Source organism: Oculina patagonica, chromosome 5 (genome assembly GCF_052425735.1).
Source record: "Oculina patagonica isolate OP01 chromosome 5, crgOcupat, whole genome shotgun sequence".
In the NCBI taxonomy this organism is placed as follows: Eukaryota; Metazoa; Cnidaria; class Anthozoa; order Scleractinia; family Oculinidae; genus Oculina; species Oculina patagonica.
Genome location: NC_135762.1, coordinates 28,761,300 through 28,788,184, shown reverse-complemented (window position 1 = coordinate 28,788,184; position 26,885 = coordinate 28,761,300). Strand labels below are relative to the sequence as shown.

Below are 26,885 nucleotides of genomic sequence, written 5' to 3'. Positions count from 1 at the left end.
CTTATTCAGTTTTTTTTTTTCGATTTTCTCTTTGTTTTTTTTTTTTGTTTTTTTTGTTTTTTTCAGCACATTCGTTACTACAGTCAACTTTTTCGCTTTATTTTTGGGCTTTTTGCTCTACTAAATTGATTGGAAACCAATTTTCTGTTGAGATGTAGCGGCAATATTTTTATTAGAGCGAATGGTTGGACTTTACCAAATTTCACAATCCGGCCAATGGCCGTGGAGGCAACCAGGATGTGTAACCAGATTTCATAAAGAAAACAATTTAGCTTCAGTCTAATTTCATATCTTGTTACTTACTTATAATAAGAAATTACTGGAGGGATTTTGAGCGAATTCTATTTATTGAGCCAAATTAAGTTTGTGGATCTTTAGGAGACGTTCACTTAAGGTATCACGGAAGGGAAATTTGCGTTTTCGTTCTAAGTCAAATTGTGTGCAAACCATCAATGGTAACCCCAATAAAGTATATATTTTCTGAAAGCTTATTGAATAAAGATTCTAATGAGGGATTTTGTTTGCATCATATAGCCCATAATAAGCAACGTCAGCATTTTGTTTACAATTATGATGTTGCGCAACTTTTGGTTTATTTGAGAACACATTTACATGAGAGCCTAAGTTATGTGGAATTTGATCTACATATATTGCTCTAAAAAACGGTGTCTCATGTTTGTCTTTTCTTTTCCTGCTCCATTAATTTTTTATGAATTTTTAATCTTAAAGAAGCCCTAAAAACGCCATTTTAAAGTTTAAAAATTCATAAAAAATTAATGTAGCAAGAAAAGTGAAAAATCTGAGACACCGTTTTTTAGATTTTTTATTAGTCTTAATTAAGATTATTTGTCACTATTCCATTCGTGTACGTTTTTATCGCCTTAATTTATCCCAAGAAAATGGGCAAACAAAAAATGTGTCAAACTACGCATCTTAAATGAACACTATTCGGGAAAAATAATTAGTGAACGGAAAACGGTCGTTCATTACAGAGCAAGCTGTTTCGGGAAAATTCGTGAAGAAGACCTATATACCAGCAATTACTTTGAGGAAAGAATGGAAATATAAATAGGCCACCATTTAAACTTGAAGGTAAATAAGGCAAACGTATAGAAAACTACATCAAAAATTAATTTTAAGTTAGCACAGAAAGAGGCAAAGGGTGTTTTGTGTGTACTTTTATAATTAATTGTTCCGACGAAAACGAATAACGAAATAATTTATACTTAGGTCAACGTTAAGAAATTTGGCTGACTTTATCCGTTGTCTTCACGTAACCACAATGTGGGTGATTACTTAAGATTTGGTGTCATCAATTGCACTTAAGTATAGACTAGTGCTTTGTGGAGAATGATACCCTAAGTTTGTATACGCTTGCGTTGTCTTATCCAATTTTCCATGGATCCTAATTAACAAAAGCTACACTTTTTCGCTTTTAAACAAATGTCACTCACTCGCTCAGTCCTTATCAAGCCCTTCGGCCTCATGTGTCCAAGGGAACGAAGAGGATTAAGTGAGTGAGTGACACTTGTTTAAATACGAAAGTCAAAGCTAATAGGAACTGTGTCATGGATTGTTTCAAAATTGATACATTTGAGAATGGCCACCAAATTGAGTGAAATATAAAAATAGCCACTCAAAACGGCAAATATAAAGGAAGGAACGGATGGATAAAAAAAAGACTATTTAACTATTACAGCGCCTGGTTGGCATATTTGTTTCTAATAATGCCATGGTTTTGTTTTTAAACTGGCTCATTTGGGGCTGGTTTGGGCCCAGAGTAGGCCTTTTTTCATAGAGGTAATTTCTTCGCTAACGTTATGTTTCAAAGCGAGTATTTGGCTAACCTTAATAAAAAATAATAAGAATAAAAGTAGCCGTGACAAATTACCTTTGAACTAAAAATGCCATGGTTTCCTTTGTAGAGAAAAAAATCAACATGTGGTCTTTTAAGCTCATCACAGTTTTCTCGAGTTTCCTCTTCACCGTGTTCCCATTTCTTGGCTTGAGTCAACATTTACGCATGCAGGACAGGACATTTTACAAACTGTCAAACAAGTCATTGGTTGGAAATGTTACAGCAACGAGGAAAGTAAAGGATTACTTTGACTGTTCCTTCCTTTGCTTGGAACATGGCCCGTTCGCTTGCTTGTCTTTTAATTTCGGTAACACTGATGACAACGGTAATCACATTTGTGAACTAAGCAATTCAGAAAGATATCTGGAGCCTCTTGGAATACAAGAGCAGCCGAGCTATGATTACTACGGCACGACTATTGAAGTAAGTTGTATTCTAAGCATCCTTGAAATGGAAAATCCATGCTTCTAATCATGCAATGTTTTCGAGTGGCATACCGTCAAATATATGGCCTCATTTTTCAGTAGACACACGACCCTCATCCTTCGATGGGACTAGCTTCCCATTCCGTCGTTCTTAGGGGCGATCGCGTTTTACTCTTCCCCACGAACGCCTGCTCAACTTAGACCAACATTCCTTTCCAGAATAGAAATGCTTCTCTATCCTTCTCCTCCCTCCTCCTCGTCTATTCCATTTCATGTATCTTTTTAAACAAATTAAGTATGTTTACATTCCATAGCCTCTTTTCCGTCTTCTGCCATGTACAAGTAGTCCGTGTAATTATGGAGGAACTTGCATTCATGGTCCGCGGTTGGGTGAATTTTCCTGTCTGTGCGGCATCGAAGGTACAGTTTTACCATTCATCGACGATACATGCAATCTTGGTAAGTAAATTTATTATTGAAAGGAAAAAAGTATTATAAGAGGGTTAACAATAATGACAAAAACATCAACAGCAACAAGAAGAAAAACAAAAACAGAAAACGCCAAAGTGTTGCCGAAACGACAACACCAACGAAACAGATAGCAAACTGTTTCCCTTTTTTGCCTTACAGACCCTGCAAATTCTCTGAACCAATTGAACCAGCGCCACCTGAGCCAGTTTTCAAATCATCCAACCAATCTACACAACATAACAGCCAGCTAGAATAATAAGCCACATCGGACCACGTGTAACATCTGCACACAAGTTAAAGTAAATAGGACTTAGAACAAAAAAACAGTTTCAGCTTAAACCCATTTTTTTCGGCAACACACATGTAAAGAACTACGGCATTTAAAAAAGTCTCACTAGCTTTATTTCATAAAATTGTCGACCAATTTATCAATTTTGACAGTCAATACTCTAAAAATACATTATCCATTGCTCTAATTTTGATATTTATTATTTTTAGAAGATATGTTGGAGATTGGACTTAATTTATAAAAAGATTATCGTTGCATAATTTGTCTCAATCTAATCGATGTTTCAGGAGTAGCGAGATTTTTCCTTTTATTTGCTATTTCTTTTCTTTACTTCTTTACAGACTTTTCGAACGTGCTTTTAACCACTCCTGTTCAAGGTGTATTTCAAGTTCAAGTGATTCAGAGTCAAAATCTCAATTATTATGACGCTCAACGAATTTGTGAAATCCACGGAGCAATAATGGCCACATACAACCAGCTGTATGCAGCTTGGGAGGCTGGTCTTCAACGATGCAAGTATGTTACTATTTTTAAAGACATATACGTTATTTGCCGGCCGGGAGGTCCGTATTGGGAAAAACTGTACTCGAGGTCTTGAGTACGGCCCGAGGCCGCAGGCCGAGGGCCGTGCTCAAGACCGAGGGTACAGTTTTTCCCAATACGGACCGACCTAGGCCGGCAAATAACGTTTTTATTTTTTTTCTACTTAAATTTGTTTGGAAAAGAAACCAAGGAAAAATGTGTCGCAAAATCTTTGTTTTTACGCGCGGATTTGATTTGATTTGATTTGAGTCCGACTTGATCGACGAGCAAGAATGAAGAATGCTGTTTGCTATTTAATTCCGAATGAAATAGCTTTACTTAAAATGAACCGTACTCAAAAAAGGTTCAGCATATTTAATTTACATTGCAGAGAATCAAGAAAAGCAAATGAAGTCATAAATAAAGCACAAATATGCCGCAAAACTTAACGCATTTAAATCGATTTCAGTCAGCTTCCCAAACAATTCTCGATAAATTCTCTTGAAAGAATTTTTGCTCACAGGGTGTTAAGGCTATTTCTCTGACTCAAAAATACTCTTTGACTGGAAAGCAGTATTTTAATCTATTCACACTTGTATTTAACAAATTAATAATCTCTGTACTTTTCCCAGCAGAATTTTATTCTGATAAACAGTGTCATACTGAATGAAATGCGTAGTGTCTACGTACGGCACAATATTGTGATAATTAATTTGACCGTTTTTAATCAAAGAATCTCATTTCCTTGAATGATGGCAAACAGTGTTCTGCTTTAGCAAAACTTGACAGATAAACAAGGCAGTTAAACTCATAGATAGAGCCTAAAAACCGCGGTGAAGGTTACCGCAATGGCGTGAAAATCATTGCCAAATGCACAAACAACGCGACGGCAAACTACGAACGGTAAACTACAACTCGATTTTGTTGAGAAAGAAATAAATACTCGCCTTTTGAAGAACTTTGAGGCCTTTAATTCCACTGCTTTTTAGTCCTTTCAAATTTACAACGGTTGGTAAACTCGAATAAACAGCTATTTCGATTTTGGAGAGCAAAACTTTCATGTGCTCGTTCGTCTCGCTGCACACTGATTTCGCGCGGAACTTAATCACCCGTTCCGTTGATTCCCTGCGGCCCGCGTACCGTTGACCGCGGTCAAGATCGGAAAATTCCGCCCGCTCCCGGAACCAATCAGATTGCAGGATTTGGTTCATCTTGCCCGCTCACGCGCTGAGAAAAAAATAAACGAAAAAAACCTTCGTGTAGTTTCGTCTTATTTGTTTGTATTTGGCAATTAATACTTAATATTGATCCTATTTGACCATCGCAGTTTCTGGCAAAGAATAAATTTATATTCAAATTTATTGGGCCTGTTGAGTGAACCTGTCTCATTGTACAAAATCACATTAAATGGCCAACTACCCAGTAGGACACCCGAAACAAAGAAACATCGTGTTCAGTTGTTATAGTTTCGTTGTTTGGAGGCAGTCGCTTCTTTTGACATCCAGCATAGCGGATTATGCGCCATGTGCCCGGTTTATAAAAACGAGCTACACTCTTTTTATTTTATAAGAATCTAGTTTATAAGAATATCGAGGCTGAAATTTGCGAATTTTTAAAAATATTCTAAGAATAAACCCGAGGCTGTTTTAAATTAATGTGTCATTGGAATGCTTCGAAACAAGTCAGTCAGGATTATTGATTAAGCAAACAGAAATAAAAATCAAGCTGTCAAAGGTATAGTAAATAACACCCAAACTCATAACGACACTTTTCTGACAACAATTGTACGGTTTCAGAGTATTTTTTTAACTCTTTTTTTCTCCAATGACGCCGTTGTATTTTAATTTCGCTGGTTCATTATAACGCAAAGGCGTTAATGGTTGCATATATCTTATTACATAAGACGTAATCTACTGGAAAATCAACCATACATGTGTGTTAAGCTATAACACAAGTCTTCATCATACCCTGGCGTGTGCAATGCCCCGAAAGTCGGAAAGTTTGAAATATTACAGCCGTGACTGATTATTCCGCAATGTAACTCATGCTATTTCTTGTTAATGCTTCTTTGGTCACTGAGCACATTTATTTTGGCTTTATTGTTGTTATAGTTTCCTTATTTTTATTAATGAATGTTCTGTAAATAGTGTGTGATAGTGAAAAATATTTGTAAATAGTGTAAAATGATAAAAATAGGTCACCAAGGGTGACATGAGTCTAATGCCGTATGGCATAGTGATACAGATTGCGCGGTTTTCGTAAGCCGGTTAAAATTGGTTAGAGGTTTGTGTTCGGGAGTTTAATTTAAAATGCTTATAGCAAGCTAGGGGCATCGTGGATGATTATGGATGAAAACGAAACAGTCATAAATGTTATATGCTTCACAAAATTTAAAGTATGAACAGGAGTTGATGTTACTTCTTCCGTATTGTCCGTAAAAGCAGAAACGATTAAACAATTGGACAAGATTGCGTGACGATTTGCAAAAAGCATGTTCATTACAACAAGGGTTGAAGAACTTCACATCGTTTTCTTTCAGATTTTTCACCATTTTGATGGTGACTCTTGAAACAGATTTTGCAATAAAAGCACTTGAAATAGTGACTGTTACTCCATTGTACTGTAAGCACTTAGTGACAGATTTTCCTAAAAACGGGTGTAAATGCTCACGTCAATATAATGATGACCTTTTGAACGCTGGAAACTAGGCAATTATTATCGAGCTACCATACACAGGAGCGAAGACTGTTTATCATGATGTACAAATTTCGCGAATCATCACTTCCATATCAATGTAACCATTTTATGATTTTTCTAGCTGTAAGAAGAACTTAAGATCTCTGAGAGTCGTAAAAGCATGAAATTCGATTTCAGTGTATGGCTAAGGCCGGGACAGTGTAATGCTGCAAAGCGGCCAAACAAACGCATTTTGATTTAGTCGCGTAACTTGATTTACATTTATCCATGTACATCTTTTATTTTTGAAGGTTTTTGTTTGCACTGTAAAGAAAAAATTGGTCAAAATTCGAATGACTTAAATACAAAATACGAGGTAAAGTTTTCTATTTTTTAAAACAAAATAAATATTTGGTCGCATTGTGTAAATAAACGCGAGTCGCCGTCGAAATATTTTTTCTCAAAGACGTCTTGCTTTTTAAGCAAGACGAAAACACAAGTGCTTAACTGAACTGAAAACGAAGATTTATTTTCACAAAAAGCTTACAAATGTCTTAACTGGAAAATTATTACGTCCTGTTTAAGTGTTGAATAAACGTGACTTGAGAAAGAACTTTTAATTATGCGTGGGAACACGTGTCGCTGATTGGCTGTTTTTAATTGAAACTAATCGTGCGTGTCCGTACGGAGTCCGTTCTTGCAGCTGATCATTGTTTTCTACATTACAGCGAACGATTATCGATCCCGAACCATTCCCTTGGGATTGCTAACAGCTTTTTTCATATAACAAAGAGTCTAATGCGCATGCGCAAAGCGCACGCAAGCATTAGACTCAAAAATCTAAATCTGAAATCTGTATCTGTTTATCATCACATGAATGTAGGTATGGTTGGCTTGCTGATGGCACTGCCCGCTTTCCAATGCAGGAGGAACATTCTAGCTGTGGAAATAAAATTGGAATTGTGGGAATTCCCACACTGAGAGATAAAAACAACAAAAAGTACGACGCTTGGTGCTACAAGGAGCCAGATCAGGAGTAACAAGCTATCTCAATATGCAAAGATTGCAGAGCATTCCAAGGAGAAACTGTTCTTGACTTTTTTAGATAATCAACCAGTTTTTCTTGGACAGGAAAATCAAACAGGCTACTTTGTGACTGGAAAAAAAAAATAGATTCTCGGTCAGTTAGAACTATTTTAACTTAACTTATTGGTAATAAGCAATTTCCCTATGCTTTCTATAGTGCACTTTTGACCAAGCGGTGGAATCCTGATTTTACGACCCTGTAATGAAAACGAAAATTAATTCTAGAAATTGGGAGTTTGGAAAACGGGGCGGGATGGGGGGGGGGGGGGGGGGGTTAGTATTGCAGTTCTCGGCTGAGTAATAAAAGCAATCTAAGTGAGATTTGAATTGTCGGGAAATCGAGGACTCGAAATATCAAGCTTTCACTGCATTTTACAAATCAGTAAGCCTGGCTTGGATTAACAATGACATTTAACTTGCAATAAGCACCAACACTTAAGACTTATCCACTTAAGATGGCTCGTAATTAGTCATGGCCATCTTTGCTGTTCTATCGCAGCTATATCATTAAGTGTTAAAAACTATTTTAGTACAAACTCGTGTAAGTTTTACAAATGAACAAATCAAGGTCATTTAGACTTTAACATTCCTTGCCATGGCAACGTCATACAGTGCAACCCCGATTTAACGATATGCCAAGGGAGCAGTGAAATTATATCGTTATATCGAGGTATCGTTATATCGGGACTCCCGATATAACGATATGACCGCAAAATAGCCGAAAATATCGTTATATCGGGGTAAAATTAAAATGTACTTTTTTACAGCATATTATTTAATTAAACTTCACTGTAATGAGTATCAAATAATTAAAGTTACAGGAAAATGCAGGAACAAAAGCATTGGCCTTGAAATCCCGGCAACGTATACGTTTGGTCACAAGAAGGAGTCAAAGTTACTAAATTGAGAGAACTATTAAATGAGAAGGAGGATAAAGAGGAATCGTAAACTAAAAGCTGTTAACAAAAACGTCGCAGATTACTGTACTCGATTACTGTTCAATTTTTATTTTATTTTAATTGTGCTGACTGATAGTAATATCGTTATATCGGGGAAGATTTTACGTTCGGTCCGCTAGATTCTCATCGTTATATCGGGAATATCGTTATATCGAAGATCGTTATATCGGGGTTCTGTCCCATACATTTTACTTTAACTTTTGCCGGGACATAGCATATTCATCGTTATACCGGGGATATCGTTTAATCGAGGATCGTTATACAGTAAAAACCCGCGTATACGAACCTAGAAATTAAGAACCTCCTGGCAGAAATTTGCTTCCTTAATACCCCAAAAGGTTCTTATATGTGGGGTTAAACTATTTTATTTATTTAACAAATAAAGAAGCCTAAGCCATGTTTTATACTGTCATAAAACACGACGGGCATTTGAGAACACGAGGGAAATGTAGAAAACATGAGCCGCAGGCAGAAGAAACTATTTAAAAAAAAAAAATTGTTTTTGATTTTTTGAAGCGAAGGAATAGTTCCAACACTGTGGGATGCCATTTGTGATATTAAAACCAAAAAGTTTCGGAACTCAGTAGGTTTTAATATTTCGGCTTTTACTGTTTATGTAAGTAACGGATGAAGACTGCAAAAACAAACGATCCGAATGAACTGCCGAGTGAAACAGCCTGACATGTGCATAAGCACGTGAAAGGTCTGAACACACAGTCTGAGCAGACGAAGGTCGCAAGTGCAGAAAACCATCCATAAGACTGACTGACTAGAGGGTTTACTGACTAGATGGTAAAAAAAAAATCCTAATAGTTATGTTTGTGTAAGAAACAGACGCAATGACTGGCTATGGTGGTTTACTTAGTAGTGATGTGTTGTCCTTATTTAATTTTATCGCTTAGCTAAACTAACATTTTTATTTTAATCAAGGAATTTATAATAGTGAGCTCACTAAAGTTTTTCTTTGGATCGGAGTAGATTGTCATGAAAGCTCAGAAAGTCTGTCATTCTCGTCAGGGGCACAGTGACAGACCCCTTAGAGAGATAATTATTTCGCGAAGAGTAAGCTAGAAAAAAAGGGGGTAAGCGCGCGCGGGAAAACGTTACATTGATCTTTTATCCGTATTGTAACGTATCGATAAACTAAAAGCCTGGCCGCTTTAGCTTTAAACAAAGCATTCCTCACAGAGATAAGTGACGGAAATGAAAATACCTGTTTTTGTTTCATCTAAAAACTATATTCTTTTTAAGATCTCAGCCTCGGGTTTATTCTTAGAATATTCTTAAAAATTCGCAAATTTCAGCCTCGATATTCTTATAAACTAGATTCTTATAAAATAAAAAGAGTGTAGCTCGGGGGAAACGACAGTTGGTTCGAGAAATCTGAAGGCGCGAGAAATCGGCGGTAGAATGAGAAAGAAGTGCCTTCCAAGATAGTCGACATCTGGTTTGAGAGAAAGGGATTTTCGAGAAACCAAAGTTTTGAGAAATCGGGATTCTACTGTATTTTACAACCCTAAGGCTACACCTTGAAGAAAATAATAACGATTTAAGACAGTGTTGGATTACAATATGCTACGGTCACCTGATTTAACAACACTTATTAGCTAAATTGTGTGCATTTTTCAAGGCCCGTAGCTTGTATTACAGCACTCCGTTCTCGAAATCTTGTATAATGTATGTAACTTTTCAAATTTCTGCAACAAGGTTATCGTTGACGACTAACCGTCGTCTGCCATTTACAAAAAGAATTGGATAACGGAAACAGATTGTAAATCAATTTTAAGTTAGCACAGCAAGGGAGAAAGTGTGTTTTGTGTGTGCTAATTCATTGCTCCAAATAAACGTGTAATGAAATATACCACAGTCAATGTTTAAGAGACGGTCGACTTCTTTGTCTGACTATGCAAGATAGGGTAAAGTGTGTACGGATTTCTGGTTCTCACTGTTAACAAAAGGTTCAGAGCAAGAAATTCCTTGAATGTAGGTGAGTCACCCACAAGTTGAAATTCCCACGCGTTCTTTACTTTTGCAAAATTAAAAAAGATAGCGAATTAAGGATACTCAACAGGCGATGCTTTGAATTTGTATTCTAAACTTTGGGGGAAAAGTTGATTTCAGCAGAAAAAACTATCCAGTTCCTATTTGAAAGTAACAACCGATGACAGCTGCAGGCGCGCTGTAAGCCAAGATTGCTTTCACTCTTCGCTATTATGGCAATGATACGGAATAAAACGCTAAAAACCTGAAAAAGAATGAAATTAATGTGAGGATAAAGGATGGCTGCCACAGCCGAAAAAAAAAGTTAATTAATTTCCCACCTAGTCGTGTTCTATCGGACATCCGCGAATCTGATTCGTTCTCTCACTGTTTTCTATTAAAGGGACTATGTCACGGATTTTACCAGATTTTTGAACAGCCAAAATTTATATTTCTGTCGCATAAAACCTAGAAATAATAGTCCATTTTTACTCAAAATTGCTATATTAGAGCTCTGAAACTGTTAACTAGCATTATTAGCTGGGGATTGCCCGGATGGAAACGGATTGCAATTTGAAAACGTTAGGTAAACGTTTTCAATTTGTTTCCGCGCGTCTTCAAGAAATCGATTTTTATAGCCGTAGCTTGATTTCTATCCACAAATTAAGGTTATATCTTTTTTTAGATGTTCAAAGATATTACGGTTTTTTATGGGTTAGGTTGCCTACCACTCATTTCAGAACAGTTTAGACCAAAAATCTGCTGCGAAAACTCCGTGACATAGTCCCTTTAACAATTTAAGGTGGCTCGATCGGATTTTTGAGTGACGATACCTTTCAACTTTGAGCAACTTGTGCACCACCAGACGACGTTCGAATAGTATCCCATGGTGCAATTCTCCGCGCACTTCACGCAATATCGAAGTTATGGCGGATTCCACCGTAAAATAACGCCGCTTTCTCTACGGCACATTTCGTATTTTTTTCCAGTCAAAAGCAAGGAAATTGTATTATTTTGTTGTTTGTCATACCTTCATTGATTTGCAATTGTCCTATGACCGTGGTTTGTTAAAAAACGTCCTTTATTTTGATTATTTTGATTAGCTTTCCTTCACAAAGTGTTCACTGACCCGCGACGAGGTCATAAATATTCACGATTCTTCGGATAATAAGCAGGTTTCTACTAAATATGGGTCTCACGCTAGCATAATGAAGGCCGTATTATTGTACTTGCAAAGAAGTACCCAGAAGTACCCACATCTTAATGACTTTTTCAGCGATCAAAGATGACTGAAATTTCGATCGAAAACCAGCGCCGCGTGCTGCGAATGTGTGATGTTTGTTTCAGGCAACAATCGCTGGGCTCTTTCGTGAGCGCTTTGTCATCATAGCCATTTATATTTACATTCAAAATGACTAATTTCGAAAGTAATTTTATAACTGTACACTTCATATTAGTGAAATGCTTACAACTGGTGAAAAATAACCGTAATAATAAGCTCAAATATGTATTCACAGATTATGTAAACAACGCCGAACGAGCCCGCCGGCTGCGAAGCGGACGGACTAGAGATCGATAGAGATGTAAGAAGAAATGTAAGAAAACCAATTCGGATCAGCACAGGACTTCTTTATTAACACTCCAGCAACAAATAACTCATCTATAGCCGAATTTTTGACTGTCACAGGAACGAGAGCTCTTCGACGTTCGTCCAATTGTTCGATAACACTAACATGTATTTCTCTGTATACTAGCGAAACACAGGTAAATCCCTTCAATGTGACACTGAAATTCTCCTTTGAAACGCAGTAGAATAAGTCGTTTTCCTCGAAAGCAGCAGCTTTTGAATCAAAACTAGTCCTAAAACACGCCATGGCGAACGCTTCTTCTCACTTCGCGAGAGCTGAACAATACTGATTAGGTCACGTACGCGGTGATAATATAAGATGAAACGAAATGCACCATGGGATACTATTCGAACGTCGTCTGGTGCACCACCGTAAACAATCCGACTGAAAATCGATCAATACAGCTGTACTAAAGAAACATGAAAGTTTCGAATGAGATAAGTTTCATCGAAATCGTAGTAACCATAGCAACAGAATGACGTCACCACCCATTTTAAAACATGACCGATTTTCTTCTAATAGAGGGATAATTTTGAAAAAAGGCTTCTAGATCTTGGACTTGACATAGTTTTCTCAAGGTCTGCGAAATTTGAAGAATTTCTATGAGAGCGTTTTCGAGAAAATTTAGAAGGAAGTTTTTAGGTGCTAAAATACAACAAAAATAAAGCAAACTTAAAACAATATTGAGAAAACGTTCACAAGGCCCGATCAAGTAACCTTGGGAGAAAATCTCAGAGAAATCGTTTCATTTTATTTCTTGAAACGTTGGCTTGAATATGAACTGGTATGAAGTTTTATTTCGCTCTTTTATCGAAAAAGGGCCTTCGCTTACTAAAACTATCGCAAAGTAAAAAGCGCTCGATATAATTTTTTTAAACTTTGAAGTCAAAAAGAATAATAAGTATGTAGTGAAATGTCTGACTTTCAAAATAATTGAAACATTTTAAGGCAGTTTATTCAAAGCCTTAATTCAGGTAGACATTGCGCTGTTTTTCACCCTACATAGGATCGCTGCCTCATTATCTGTCTCCGAGTTTTCTATGAGCACAACGTGAACGAGGCGTAGCCGAGTTGACTATCGCTGATAGAAAACATGGGCGAGTTGTCCCATTGTCTTAGTAGAAACTCTAAAGGATTGCAGTCCAAAAAAATAAAATTCTATGTATTTTCAATTAAAGCTAGAAAATGACTCACTGATAGAACGCGATCGCGCACTTAAAAAATCGGGTGTAGAGGTATATCTATGACAAAATTCAATACTCAGTTGTTGAAATAAAATCATCGAAATCATCGAAATCAATCCAAAGTAGAATGGCAACAAGCCGATTTTGCAAATAGCCAGCACACAATCAATATGTGTAAATAAAATTGGTATACTACACATAGACTGAGCTCTTTATGCACATGATTCGCACTGTAAAAGCACCTCAATTTGTAAGTGTGAACACTAACTTGATGTCAATTAAAACTAACAATAAAGGTTAACAAGCAAGACAGCGTGTCTCGTTCTGAGCTACTGTAGAGAAACGGCCTAAGTAAGGTAATTAATGGAAGTTTTGTCTTTCGTGTGAACTGTTATTAGGGGAGGGAATTCAATCAAACAGTTTATCTATTGACTAAAAATAGTTGACAGAACACTGTCTTCGCTGTTTATCAGTTTTTTTTTTTTTCGTTTTCCTTTTTTTTCAGCACATCCGTTTTTACAGTCAATTCTTTCGCTTGATGTTATCTCTACTAAATTGATTGCATGCATGGAAACGATTTTTCTGTTTGGGATGTTAATAAAGTAAACAGTCGCTGGCGGCTCGTGTTTTCTAATCGTTTCTGGCATTCTCTTAGCTTCTTCAAGATGAAACGTGAACATACGATTTAAAACGAACTGTGAAAGTCAAGTGAATAAACAAAACAAAGCAAAATTATGCAAGAAATCTGAAGGATTAATGATAACGTAAATACAATTACGAGGACGCGACTGCAGCAGCTTGTCGTCATTTTGCCGTATTTTGCTGTAACGAGTGATCTCAGCGAGGAAAATCTTTAGCAACAGCAGAAATTACCGTAATTATTCAATTACAGCCATGGGCGCTTATTAAAATTAATATTTGGAACTTCAAAGTAAGCACTTATTCAAGGTTGGCGCTTATTCGAGGCTGGGCGGCTTCTTAAATGTTCACCCTTTCTCGCAAGTAGTAAGTTTATTTTACAGAAAAAAATAATAATGATAATACCAGAACGTGAAGATGTACCAAAACAGAATTTTAACTGTTCCTTTATAGTGTCTGTAGAATACTAAGAAAACTCGGTCTTTGAAGATATGTTCGTACTCGTTCCTAGACAAATATTGTCTTCGTGACTTAGCCAATGAAATGAAGAGAGCCCAACTTAAACGTTAAATATTCTTCACGTGAAAATCTGGATTTCATTTTTTTTCTTCGAGTTAATACTCGCGAACTCTTTTGAAAAATTGCATTTGCCACCACGTTTAATAAACAAAATAGATTTCTTTATTGCTAATTGAGGACAATGTTGTTGACTTTTTGGTAAACGGTGCCAGTACAAAGTTGAAAGTAACGTCTTCCCAATTATCTGTTTTTGCCTGAAGAGGTTTTCATTAAAAAAACTTCGAATGTTTGTTTTGGGAATTTCTAACATTTAATTAGTCTTAATTTAGATTATTTGTCATTATTATATTCGTGTACGTTTTTATCGCCTTAATTTATCCCAAGATAATGGGCTAACAAAAAATGTGTCAAACTACGCATCTTTAATGAACACTATTCGGGAAAAATAATTAGTGAACGGAAAACGGTCGTTCATTACAGAGCAAGCTGTTTCGGGAGAATTGTTGAAGAAGACCTATATACCAGCAATTGCTTCGAGGAAAGAATGGAAATATAAATAGGTTACCGTTTAAAATTGAAGGTAAATAAGATAAACGTAAAGAAAACTACATCAAAAATTAATTTTAAGAAAGCACAGAAAGGGGCAAAGGGTGTTTTGTGTGTACTTTTATAATTAATTGTTCCGACGAAAACGAATAACGAAATAATTTATACTTAGGTCAACGTTAAGAAATTTTGCTGACTTTATCCGTTGTCTTCGCGTATCTGCGATGTGGAAGATTACTTAAGATTTGATGTCATCAATTGCACTAGTGCTTTGTGGAGAATGATACCCTAAGTTTGTATACGCTTGCGTTGTCTTATCCAATTTTCCATGGATCCGAATTAACTAAAGCTACACTTTTTTGCTTTTAAACAAATGTCACTCACTCGCTCAGTCCTTATCAAGCCACTCGGCCTCATGTGTCCAAGGGAACGAAGAGGATTAAGTGAGTGAGTGACACTTGTTTAAATACGAAAGTCAAAGCTAATAGGAACTGTGTGATTGTTTCAAAATTGATACCTTTGAGAATGGCCACCAAATTGAGTGAAATATAAAAATAGCCACTCAAAACAGCAAATATGAAGGAAGGAACGGATGGATAAAAAACTTAAGAAGATTTAAACACAATGCGATATGCGTTTCTGAAATACTGTTAGACTGAACAGTTTTCGAAGTTAATCTTATTTGTTTGTAACTTTTAATTACAGCGCCTGGTTGGCATATTTGCTTCTAATGATGTCATGGTTTTGTCATAAAAGTAACTTTTTGGCTAACGTTATGTTTCAAAGCGAGTATTTGGCAAACCTTAATAAAATAATAATAATAAACGTAGCCATGACACAGTACCTTTGAACTAACAGTTATTGTTTCCTTTGTAGAGTAAAAGTTCAGCATGTTGTTTTTCAAGCCTGTCGCAGTTTTCTCGAGTTTCCTCTTCACAGTGCTCCCATTCCTTGGCTTGAGTCAACACTTACGTATGCATGACAGAGAATTTTACATACTGTCAAACAAGTCCTTGGTTGGAAATGTTACAGCAACGAAGAAAGTAAAGAATTTCTTTGATTGTTCCTTCCTTTGCTTGGAACATGGCCCGTTCGCTTGCCTGTCTTTTAATTTCGGGACCATAGAAGACAACGGTTATCATAATTGTGAACTAAGCAATTCAGAAAGATATCTGGAGCCTCTTAGAATACACGAGCGGCTGAACTATGATTACTACGGCACGACTACTGAAGTAAGTCTAATTCTCGGTATTCTTAACATGGAAAATCCATGCGTCTACTCATGCAATGTTTTCGAGTGGCATACCTTAAAATATCCTATAATAACTTCCATTTCCAGTAGACACATGAGCCATTTTGCGAGCGAGTATGCAAAGAAGCATTAAATATACCAAGTATGGGATATTTACGGTATGCCATGAGATTAAAAAAAAAAAAAACATTGCATAATATTTTATTCCGACTATTTCTAATTCACATAACATGTCAGTATGTACTAGACGGACAAATAACACATTTTGATATGCCAACCGTGTGTCCATGCCCTGGCAACGTCATAATAACAAGCAGGTCTCATCAAAAATCGGCATTTTTAACCTTTTTCTTTATTTTTTCCAGTTTTGTTTTAAACAAAATCGTACGATTTGTTTATTTCTACATTCAATAAGCATTTTAGCTTGATTTTGCATTAATTTCCATTATTTTCTAACTTCGTAAGAAAATTGTAAAATCCAAGATAGTGGATCCAAGATGGCAGCCCTAATGACGTCATATGACGAGACAGCCAGCAAAAATTATTTCACCTTATAGAGTAAGCTTAGGTCTTTCTACTCCCCCAGTACCACGGTGTGGGCATGAATTTGCTTCTACATCCGAGGGTTAAATCGGTTTCTATTCCCCAGACCAGAATTAGTTTTGATTTTGATTTTTTATAGTTGGTGTTATATATTAATATTTTTATCGACTTCATAAAACGTAGATGTAGATGTAGGAGAAAATGGCCCCATTTATATTTCCGCATGTATATGACGTCTTGCAGTCGGCAACTATTTAATGTTTGGCACATTCCTTATTGTCTGCATAAAGTACTTCTCCTTACAATATGTTTCAGCATTCGTGATTAAAACATATTCTTGAAAAATCTCAGTTAGTTGCGTGGAATGGATATACATAGCCCTTCAGTGGAAGATCTTGGACGCCGTAAGGAACACTGCAAAAGCTTCGTGATTTCGACGGGCTTTTTTGCAGGCACGAGATACCATACCATACCATGCCATACCATACCATACCATACCATACCATACCATACCATACCATACCATACCATACCATACCATACCATACCATACCATACCATACCATACATACCATACCATACCATACCATACCATACCATGCCATGCCATGCCATGCCATACCATACCATACCATACCATACCATACCATACCATACCATACCATACCATACCATACCATACCATACCATACAATACCATTCCATACCATACCATACTATACCATACCATGCCATACCATATACCATTCCATACCATACCATACCATACCATTCCATACCATACAATACCATGCCATACCATTCCATACCATACCATACCATACCATACCATACCATACCATACCATACCATTCCATACCATACAATACCATGCCATACCATTCCATACCATACCATACCATACCATACCATACCATTCCATACCATACCATCATCATCATCGTCATCGTCATCAACATCATCATCATCATCATCATCATCATTATCATCATCATCATCATTTTTGCACTTAATATTTTAAAATATGCTTTTATTATAATCTTTTCTCCGCCTTTTGCCTTGTACTTACTCCTTCCACAAAAGCCTGTTCAAACGAGACCACCATTCCTTTCGCATTGTTTTACTCGCCCGACAACCTACCAATCACCATTGAAATGAAGAAGGAAACAGAAATAACCACCATCATCATCATCATCATCATCATCGTAGTCGTCGTCTTCATGTGATAACAGGATTTTGGCCTATTGTAGCCTTTCATAAAAACCTAAAGGAAACTCTCCAATTTGAAGGGAACCGCCATGCTACGGGAAGGCCATGATCTATTGCAGTTATAGAAATATACAGAGACATACAGACAAAATTCACTCCAACATGTACAGTAGACTTTACTTTAAAAAATGCAACCAAACGGGATGTTTGTATAACTGGCGTCCCACCACCGAGGGATCATCATTTATTTCACTTAATATTGTTCTAACAATTAAAATACGTTTTAATTTCAGACTCTTTTCAGCCTAGGCCTCCTGCCATGTGCCAGTAGTCCGTGTAATTATGGAGGAACTTGCATTCAGGGTTCCCGGGTGGGTGAATTTTCCTGTCAGTGCGGTATCGAAGGTACTATCTTGCCATTCATCGACGATGTATGCAATGTTGGTAAGTATATTAACCTTTAGTAAAAAAGAACTGCAATAAACTAGTATAAGCGTTTTCATTCCATTTCAGTTTCCTGTTCCTTCCTCCGGAATCCAGAACTCAAATAATTGCCTATCGTTTAGCCACTTTAAAAAGGGGTATGAAAGGGAATCGAATTTGGTGTGGAACTTATTCATAAGAATAAACTGATTTGTCACAATCACAGGAAAGTGTTTGCATTTAAGTTTTAGTGAGTTTGAAAAAGGTTGGATGAAAAGACACCATACAGTCATCATTTTTGGTCGTACTTTTATTTTTAAATTTAAAAAAAACTCACAAACAGGGGTCCTTATTATGAAAACTGTATTTCTGCAATCACATACCAAACACTACGAGCTTTGTTTCAACTAACAATATTTACATGCAACATTATTTCGATCTTGTCGATTTTTTAGGAAGCCAAATTCTCCTTGTAATTGCTGCTGTTCTTATTTTAATTTATGAATTTCTTTGCAGACTTTGCAGGCCTGAGAATTGTCACTTCTGTTGTTCAAGGTGTCTTTCAGGTTCGCGAAAATCAACAACATGCATTCAACTATTATGACGCTGAACGGCTTTGTGAAATCTTCGAAGCAAGATTGGCAACATACGACCAGCTTTTTGCAGCCTGGCAGGCCGGTCTTCAACAGTGCGCGTATGTTACCTTTATCAACAGACACGACTTTACAATCGTGTGTTTTTGTCTTATTTTCTGTAGTACTACTTGGCCCTCGCAGATCCTGACAAGACTTATTTCATGTTCAGATTGTTTAGATTTTTCGTGTTTGCTGGTTAAGGTCGCGTTGTTTTGAAGCAGTCGCATTCTTTTGCCATCCAGCAGTGACGATATTTTGTACCATGTGATCGGTTTATAAAATTGACCTATTTCAAATGACCTCATCTCTTAAAAATCAACCATACATGAGCCAAAAGCTTAAGGGGGTATGTAACGCAATTTTAAGCAATTTCGGCACTGACTTACTGTTTAACCCTATCCAGACCGGGGGGGGGGGGGCGGAAAGTGCCCGCGCCGACTTTGAACGCTTATAACTTTTTTAATATTCAACCAAACGCTGCCAAACTTTGCGACTTTATCTAAAATTTATCTGGGAATAATTTGGTAGGGTAGGTTGTTGTGTCAGGAACTTGACGTCACCATGGCAACGGCATTTTGACAGGCATGTTTTCCCAAATTTGTAATTTTCGTTTTTCTATAAATGAAAAATAACTTTAAATCAGTTATTTCACCTGTTTACGGGTTTTAAGCACATTTTTATTGGTTTTGAGTATTTTCCAGTAATTTTGGGTGGTTTTCTGACGTTTTGGCAAAATATCGAAAACCAAGATGGCGGATCCAAGATGGCGGCTGTTTTGACATTATGATGTAATTGTCACGTGATGTGACGTCATCGTCCCACGTGACATATGCCAAAAGATAGATTTTGGGACATACTATATATCCTGTAAGTTTCATTGTGATTGCTTAAATATTCTGGAAGTTACGGAGGGGGGGGGGGGCGGAATCCGCCCCCCCCCCCCCGTCTGAAAAGACCAAAAAAAGCCCGGTCTGAATAGGGTTAAGGAATTAACTGAAATATCACAATAACGGCTTAAAACTGTAAAAGAACTCCCAAAAAAAAAAACAGAAAGGCCCAAGGGATGCATGGATGGGCAAGATTCGAGAAGATTAAAACGGATTGCGTTCGGGCAATCTTGAAAAACGACGGCCCGACTTTTTCAAGTTTATCTTAATTTGTATGAAAGTGCCATTTACAATGCTCGAAAATCATCCTCGACTTTTGCTCTGCCAATTTAACGTTTACAGCTCTTAATTAACGAAAATGAAAAAATTACCTGAAAAGCAGTTACCTATTAGCCCCATTAATTAAGCCCAACTGTTTGTACAATTGCGCGAACAATTGTATCACATAAAAACAGTTATCTTCTGGAAAACTAAATTTTGACCGGGGCGCTTGACCGGCGTAAAGCATGATTATGCCAGTCAGTGGAGTAGTAAAGATACAGCTGTGATAAATAATGTTACATTGTGCCATTGGACTTGTGTTTTGCTTATTGTTACATATATGTAGGACTGGCTGGCTTGCTGATGGCACTGCCCGCTTCCCAATGCAGGAGAAAAAGCCTGGTTGTGGAAATATGATTGGTATTGGAGGGTCTACAACACCGAGGGATAAAATCAACGACAGGTTCAATGCTTGGTGTTACGAAGAATAACAAACTGACGATTTAGACGTAGAAGTGCCATGTAAAGCAAGATTTCTTCAATACACAACGACTGCAAAACATTTAATATACACAACAGTAATTTAGAGACCGTTCTTCACTTTATTGGATCATTTATATCCACTTAAAAGTGTGTCAACTTGTGTACTTCGGAGCAAGCATAGGAAAGCAGAAAATTTAATAAATTTAATATAATACAGTAAATGGTAAGATTTTTGAGATACAATATAAGCAACAAACTATATATGGTCATATGTTACTTTTAACTTTCGAAACAAAACGTTATTTTTGACAATATCACACCCCCGGACTGCACTGTTTTGGAAAATTTCCCAACCTAGCTGAGAAAAAACGTGGGATTGTGCCCGAAAAATGCTCGGGGAAGAAGGAGCCTCCGAAGGAAAAGAAAATTGGTTCAAGATATCTCGAGGCTCGAGAAATCGGTGGTAGAATGAAAGAGAAGTGAAATCCAAAGGAGTCGAAATTTGATTTCAGCAATAGGGATTTTCGATTTTCTTGAAGAAAATAATATGGTGATTTTAGAGATGATTGGCTTACAATTTGTTATTGTAAGTTGTTTTGACATAACTTCTATGCTTAACAATGCATATTCTTCAAGGCCTGTAACTTGTATTAAAGCAGTCTCGCTCTGGAAATCTTGTATAATGTATGTAAGTTTTCAAATTTCTGCAACAAGGTTACCGTTGACGGCAAACCTTCGTCTTCCATTTACAATGAATTGAAGTTTATTTATTTCTGGATAACGAAAACAGATTCTAAATTAATTTTAAGTTAGCACAGCAAGGGAGAAAGTGTGTTTTGTGTGTACTTTAATAATTCATTGCTCCAAAGTAAACGTGTAATGAAATATACCACAGTCAACTTTAAGAGAAAGTCGACTTCTTTGTCTCACTTTTACCGTGTATGCACGATTTGGGTGATTCGTTATCAAGATTTGGCCTGGAGACATCAGTTGTACGTAAGTTTGGAATGGCGCTTTGGCGCTTTGGGAGTAATGTACAGTAGAATTCGGATTTCTCGTACCTTCGGTTTCTCGAAAATCCTGTTTCTAAAACAATATTTTTTCCTTGGATAGCACATTTGTGTAATTTTACTCACGATTTCTCGAACTTCCAGATTTCTCGAAATAATTTTCGCACCGTCTGTAGGATAAAGAAATCGAGATTTTACTTTCTTTTAATATCTCTTTATGCAAATCTGAGAATGGGTTTTAGAGACGGCATTTACGCACGCAGAAACTAAAAAAGTAGAAAGTAGAAACGAAAATTGGTTTGAGAAATCAGAATCTTCGAGAAACTGAGTGCACAAATCGTGATTCTACTGTAATGTAAGTAAATAAATCAGTCATTCTACTCATTCTAGAATGCTTCATTGCGCCTTGATCGAGGAGCGTTTAAATGCACTTAATTGTGCAGCCACTGCACTATAACGAATTCCGTTGACCACTGTGGCATGAGAACAAACCGACGGCCAATACTATAAAATTTTCAGTTGCAGGTGCGTCATGAAAGTTTGAAATTCATGCGACGCAATTAAATATTTAGAGCAAAAAACAAAGAAAGAAAAAGAGAGAGAAACAAGAAAACATAAAAAACACACGCACACAAAAACAAAAACAACAAACAATACAAAACAAAACAAAAAAATCCTTGAATGTAGATGATACTCACAACGGTGATATTCCCACGGGTTGTGTTATACTTTAATTAAAAAAGGCAACCAATTCAGGATACTCAACGGGTGATGAATTCAATTGATCTTCATAACTTTACTGAGGAACAAAGTTGATTTCATCCCAAAAGATTTTATATAGCAGTTTGAAAGTAACAACCGATGACTGCTGCAGACTCACTGCAGATCACTATCAACTGCCGATCGCTTTCACGCTACTCTATTATAATGAAAATAAAAGTTATAATGACACCGATAAAAGTGGAACACTGGAAATTTCTAGTACATGAAATATATTGTAAAATCAGGGACGGCAGAGCAATTTTCCAAGTGGGGGGGCTGACTAGTGACTTGAAGTGGGGGGGGGGCTTAAAATACTTTTCTCTTAGTAAGTCTTTATTTTTTCGGAAATTCTAGGGGGGCTAAAGCCCCCCCAGCCCCCCCCCCCCGGCTCCGCCGTGCCTGTAAATACGTTTGCAATTGGATTACAACCATAACGTACAAAAATCTGTGAATATAGACGATTAAGGCGTGGACCTCTCACTTTAGAGATACGTCATCAAGTTTTAGAGACTGTAAGTTTATATCAGCCCACCTTGTTTTTTATCCAATTTACCTTGGTCTTGAATCAACTTAAGCACACTTGTTGAAAAATAATAGAAATTAAAACTAACCTTCTAACTAGAGATTATTGTTTTCCATCGTAGTGTAAAAGTTCAACATGTTGCCTTTCAAGCCCTTCGCAGTTTTCTCGAGTTGCCTCTTTACAGTGTTCCCATTCCTTGGCTTGAGTCAACATTTAGGGATGTTTGACAGGGAATTTTATAGAATGCCAAACAAGTCCTTGGTTGGAAACGTAACAGAAACGAGGAAAGTAAAGGATTACTTTGACTGTTCCTTCCTTTGCTTGGAACATGGCCCGTTCGCTTGCCTGTCTTTTAACTTTGGTAACATTGAAGACAACGGTCATTATACTTGTGAACTTAGCAATTCAGAAAGATATCTGGAGCCTCTTAGAATACAAGAACGGCTGAGCTATGATTACTACGGCACGTCTATTGAAGTAAACTGCATTTTTAGTATTTAGAAAAGAATGGGAAATCCATACTTCTAATCATGCAATCGAGTGGCATATCGTCAAATATGTGGCCTCAATCTTCAGTAGACACACGACCCTAATCCCTCGATCGTAATTAGTTTCCCTTGCTGTCGTTCAGTTACAGGTTCAGTTAGGAACGATATGGCGATCGTGTTTCACTCCTCCCTACAAACGCCTGCTCAAAGTAGACCAACATTCCTTTTTAGAATAGAAATTATACTCTATCCTCCACCTCCTCCTTCTCGTTCTCCTTCTTCTTCTTCTTCTTCTTCTTCTTCTTCTTCTTCTTCTTCTTCTTCTTCTTCTTCTTCTTCTTCTTCTTTTTCTCCTCCTCCTCCTTTTCCTTTTCCTCTTTTCCTCGTCCTCTTCCTCCTCCTCCTCCTCCTCCTCCTCCTCCTCCTCCTCCTCCTCCTCCTCATTTATTACACTTCATTTTTTTTTTAACAAATAAAGTTTGTTCATATTTTGTAGTCTCTTTTTCGCCTTCTGCCATGTTCCAGTAGTCCGTGTAATTATGGAGGAACTTGTATTCATGGTCCACGGTTGGGTGAATTTTCCTGTCAGTGCGGCATTGAAGGTACAGTCTTGCCATTCATCGACGATGTATGCAACGTTGGTAAGTAAATTTATTATTAGAGGGAAATTGACAAAAATCGCTACTGACTACTACTACTACTTTTTCTTTCCCATATCCAGTACTCAACTAATTCTTTATCTAGCTATTTTAAGCAAATCGAAAATAGTAAGTAACTCAACCGACCATAAAAAAAAACTTGGTTTGTCACAGGAAATAGTCTAACTGAGCATCTTCAGAATCGTTAGTTTACTGATAAGTTTGCAGGTGATAAAATGGGGAATGCAATACGAAAGAAAATCAGAAAACGTTAGGGCCGAATCGCACTAGCGAACAAATTTTGTAACAATTGGTAGATTTCATCATTAACGTGTCACTTGTTACAGAAAACAAGTGCGAATGCGTTTCTTGAGTCCATCATTTCAGGAAAACAAAGAAGCAGTTGTCTTTTGATTGGTCCGCGTTGCACGCGCGATACATTTTGTCAATCGCAAAAACAAGTGCGAACGACTTGTTGGACAAGGGCAAATTTTGTCAAAACGATCAAATCGTCAAAGGGGCCGTTGTCCTGCCTCAAGGCAAAACAATCAATGACAAGTCGCATTCCCATGCCCCTCGTAATGCCAGATAGCAATAGTGTACGTTGTTGATTGGCTATTGTGTTTGGCCCAAATTGCACCGAAGAACAACACACACTCAAAAATTGTTGGGATAGTATGCACAGTGATGTGGCTCTCACTATCATAATTCAGCCGCAAAATCTTTCCGCGATAGGCAAAGCATATTTATAAGTGAAGTGTTTCGGGTTAATGTAAGAATGAGAAAAGAAAAAGTTATCTTGAGACGACTCATTATTCTACTGCATGAGAACACGCGTACTTTAAATGCGAATTGTTTTAGAATTTTTTACCGCGTGGTAATGCATATTTGATGTTTGCCCAAGACGGCCGTGCTGAGAAATGTACAGGGATGCTAGAAACACGTGCAAAGATATTGTACTAATAATTTAACCTTTTGTTCTCTTCAAGATATCTCTGACTTGTCGCGACGATTTTGTTTTATCCGCTAGTGCGATTCGGCCCTTACTTTACAAGTACCTATGTTTTTGTAGGATAAAAGAAAACTAATGAAGTCTCACCTCCATGTTGTGTCTCTGCGGCAAATACCCTAGGTTAGAAGATGTTTTGAGCTGCAGAGAGGGAAAGAGAGTTATAATGGGGGTGGGGGAGGTGGTTACCAATAATTACAACAACAACAACAACAAAATTACAACAACAACAGCAAAAATAACAACAGAAAACGCATAGGGGCGGAAACGTTTAACATCTTCACATTGAACATATGAAAAAGTTGACAACTTCACACAATTTGAAACAAAAAGGACTTAAAAATAAAGACAGTTTCAGCTTAAAACCACTTTTTTCGCCTACGCACATGTAAGCAGCAACAAGATTTCAATGAGTCTTGCTAGTTTTATTTCGTAAAAAAAGTCGACCATTTTTGTCGAACATGAAAAATGGCTGATATCCAATAGCCGCTATGCCAATCAAAACTCTGAAAATACATTATCAATTGCTTTAATTTTAAAATTTATCATTTATAGAGGATCTGTTGGATAATGGATTTTGTTCTCTGCATAATCTGTTTCGATCTAATCGATGTTTCAGGAGTAGCGAGATTTTTCCTTTTCTTTTATTTGCCATTGCTTTTCTTTTCATTTCTTTACAGACTTTTCGAACGTGCTTTTAACCACTACTGTTCAAGGTGTATTTCAAGCTCAAGTGACTCAAATACAAGTTCTCAACTATTATGACGCTCAACGAATTTGTGAAATCCACGGAGCAACACTGGCTACATACAACCAGCTGTATGCAGCCTGGGAGGCTGGCCTTCAACTTTGCAAGTATGTTACCATTTTTTTTTTTCAAAATCCATTACCCCCTGATAGTTTTAAGAGATAGAGGATAAATGTGATACCGAGTAAATGCATTGTGCCTATAATACAGGCAACAAATGCAAGGAATCGTTGGTGTAATATTTCGATATTTTTCTTTATCATCTTCAGACTAAGATAACAGACAGGTAGCAAAGGCGTTAATGGTTGCGTATATTTGATTACACAAGACGCTGTCTACTAGGAAATCAACCATGCTCGTTTGATAAGCTTAAAGACAAATCTTGATCATGCTCGGGCGCGTGCTATGCCAAGAAAGTCGGAAATTTTGAAATGTTACAGCCGCAACTGATTGTTTCTCAATGCAACTCATCCTATTTCTTGTTTATGGCTCTTTGGTCACTGAACACATTTTATTTTGGCTTTATTATTGTTATATTTTCCTTATTTTAATTAATGAATTTTCTGTAAATAGTGTGTGATAGTGAAAAATATTTGTAAATAGTAGGAAATAATAAAAATCTGAATTTGAATCGAAATCTGTCTGTTTATCATCACACGAATTTAGGTATGGTTGGCTTGCTGATGGCACTGCCCGCTTTCCAATGCAAGAGGAAAGGTCTGGCTGTGGAAATATGATTGGCATCGTGGGAAATCCCACACTGCGAGATAAAAACAACAAGAAGTACAACGCTTGGTGCTATCGGGAGTAACAAGCTACCTCAATATGCAAAGATTGCAGAGCATTCCAAGGAGACAACAGCAATATAGACACCTGCATATTCTCAGTTCTAGACTTTGTCGGATCATAAACCAGTTTTACTCGAAGGGGAACATCAGACGGGCTACTTTGTGAAGGAAAAATATAATAGTATTGTATTTCGTGTGAACTGTCATTGGATAGATTAATTAATCAATTAATTTATTTAATCGATAATCCATCAATCATCAATCCATCAATCAATCAGTTTATTGTAAATAAGTCTGGCAATACATTAATTTCTGCTTGCTTTATAGTGGGGAAGCTCAGTAATGTTTTTCATCCTAAAAAACACTGTCAGTTTTTAACTTTAATAATAGCCACACCAATTTTTGTGAATAAGATCACAAGTTTGAAGAATAAACTCCGGTTGA

General features: G+C 36.9%; 2 protein-coding genes across 3 annotated transcripts; both read left to right on the top strand.

Annotated features, from left to right (window-relative positions):
- The first annotated feature begins 15,672 nt into the window (after nucleotides 1-15,672).
- Nucleotides 15,673-20,483, top strand: LOC144654127 (uncharacterized). The gene is made up of 4 exons (XM_078514225.1): nucleotides 15,673-16,014; nucleotides 18,080-18,230; nucleotides 18,726-18,903; nucleotides 20,339-20,483. Exons 1-4 carry the CDS (start codon nucleotides 15,673-15,675, stop codon nucleotides 20,481-20,483), a joined length of 816 nt encoding a protein of 271 aa, XP_078370351.1.
- On the top strand, nucleotides 18,781-26,840 carry LOC144654414 (uncharacterized). Of its 2 annotated transcripts, XM_078514561.1 has the most exons (6): nucleotides 18,781-18,903; nucleotides 20,339-21,471; nucleotides 22,892-23,247; nucleotides 23,755-23,899; nucleotides 25,586-25,760; nucleotides 26,320-26,840. In XM_078514561.1, the coding sequence occupies exons 3-6, from the start codon at nucleotides 22,906-22,908 to the stop codon at nucleotides 26,462-26,464; spliced, it is 807 nt and encodes a 268-aa protein (XP_078370687.1). In that variant the 5' UTR covers nucleotides 18,781-18,903; nucleotides 20,339-21,471; nucleotides 22,892-22,905; the 3' UTR covers nucleotides 26,465-26,840. The 2 variants fall into 2 exon arrangements, with proteins under 2 accessions (XP_078370687.1, XP_078370688.1); XM_078514562.1 differs by lacking the exon at nucleotides 18,781-18,903 and having other exon boundaries at nucleotides 20,211-21,471.
- Nucleotides 26,841-26,885: the final 45 nt, after the last annotated feature.